At 45.7% G+C, this 1315-nt stretch overlaps 1 protein-coding gene across 1 annotated transcript in view; it reads left to right on the top strand.

Annotated features, from left to right (window-relative positions):
* Positions 1–1315, top strand: part of prosc (proline synthetase co-transcribed homolog (bacterial)) — a 6581-nt gene that overhangs the window by 2602 nt on the left and 2664 nt on the right. Inside the window, exons 3-6 of the mRNA XM_015389111.1 lie at positions 99–134; positions 209–284; positions 362–502; positions 572–714. Of these exons, the coding sequence (XP_015244597.1) occupies positions 99–134; positions 209–284; positions 362–502; positions 572–714 (396 nt within the window). The remainder of the gene's footprint in view (positions 1–98; positions 135–208; positions 285–361; positions 503–571; positions 715–1315) is intronic.

The following is a 1315-nucleotide window of genomic DNA, read 5'->3' as shown; positions in this document are numbered from 1 at the left end:
TTCCCGTCTCCATGACGCTGACCTCTGTTCCCGTCTCCATGACGCTGACCTCTGTTCCCGTCTCCATGACGCTGACCTCTGGTCTCGTCTCCTTCCAGGTCAACGAGCTGGTGGACAAGGCTTCGGATCCTGTGGTAGGTTCTGGTTTCCGGGGGGGGGGATTTTCTGACCTTTGGAACTTTTCCAGCTTTCCTTCTTTCTTCTGCAGATTTTAGAGTCGTGTCCTGAGATCAAATGGCATTTCATCGGCCATCTACAGAAGAATAACGTCAACAAGCTTCTGGGTGAGTAACGCCGCTCTGCCAGCCTGCCGCCATCGGCCGCTCTGTTCCAAAGCTCTGAGTCTTTCCTCCGCCTCCAGGTGTCCCCAACCTCTTCCTGGTGGAGACGATCGACTCCGCCAAGCTGGCCGACAGGGTCAACAGCTCGTGGCAGCGTGTGCGTGGGGCCAGCAGCCAGAGGTTAAAGGTCATGGTGCAGATCAACACCAGCGGAGAGCAGAGTGAGTGCTGCGGATGGGGGGGGGCAGAAAGCTTCCGGTTCAGTTTATGACGGATGGTCTTTGTTTCAGACAAACACGGCCTGCCGCCGGAGGACACGGTCAGCACGGTGAAGCACATCGTGTCCCAGTGCTCCGCCCTGCATTTCTCAGGACTCATGACCATCGGTCGCTACGGCTACGACCTCACGCTTGGTCCCAACCCAGACTTCCAGGTAGCAAACCTTCAGCTTCCTGAGGAGGTGTGCGGTCAGACCGCTTCGGCTCTGCTGCTGTTTCTACAGAGCAGGCCGTTATTTTAAATACAGAGATAAAATAAATCAGTTATTGGATGATAAAATAAACAATCAGATTAATCAATTATTTAAATAATTGTGAACTAATTTAGTAACTGGATTATAGAGACTGTAAAACCTGCCTTTAGCTGACAGAGTGACCCAATTAGAGCAGGAATTATACCAAGATTGTAAAATAATATATAAACATTTTGCATTTGAGAGAAAAAAAAAACAACCTTTCCGTCACTCTCTTCTATCGAGAACTCCTAAAAAAGGAAAAATTTTAGTTTCATCTGGTTTGATTTAGTAAAAAAATCTTCTTTAAGGAACCTTTGGCTGGTTAGTTTCACCCCTAAAATAATTATAGTTTCAGAATTAACAATTTTGGTCAAATTTCCATCTAATAAATAAAATAATTTAAAGCTTAAAGGAAAAGTCCGGTCAGCGAGGAATAATAGATGGATCATTATTACGTTCATTAATACGTTCGTGGTCAATTTAGTGCTAATCAGTAAAAAACTAAAAACAATTTTCATGG

Source organism: Cyprinodon variegatus, unplaced genomic scaffold, assembly GCF_000732505.1.
Source record: "Cyprinodon variegatus isolate N-32 unplaced genomic scaffold, C_variegatus-1.0 Scaffold447, whole genome shotgun sequence".
Taxonomy (NCBI): Eukaryota; Metazoa; Chordata; class Actinopteri; order Cyprinodontiformes; family Cyprinodontidae; genus Cyprinodon; species Cyprinodon variegatus.
The sequence above is the reverse complement of the archived record's forward strand: the minus strand, read 5'-3'. Positions and strand labels throughout refer to the sequence as shown.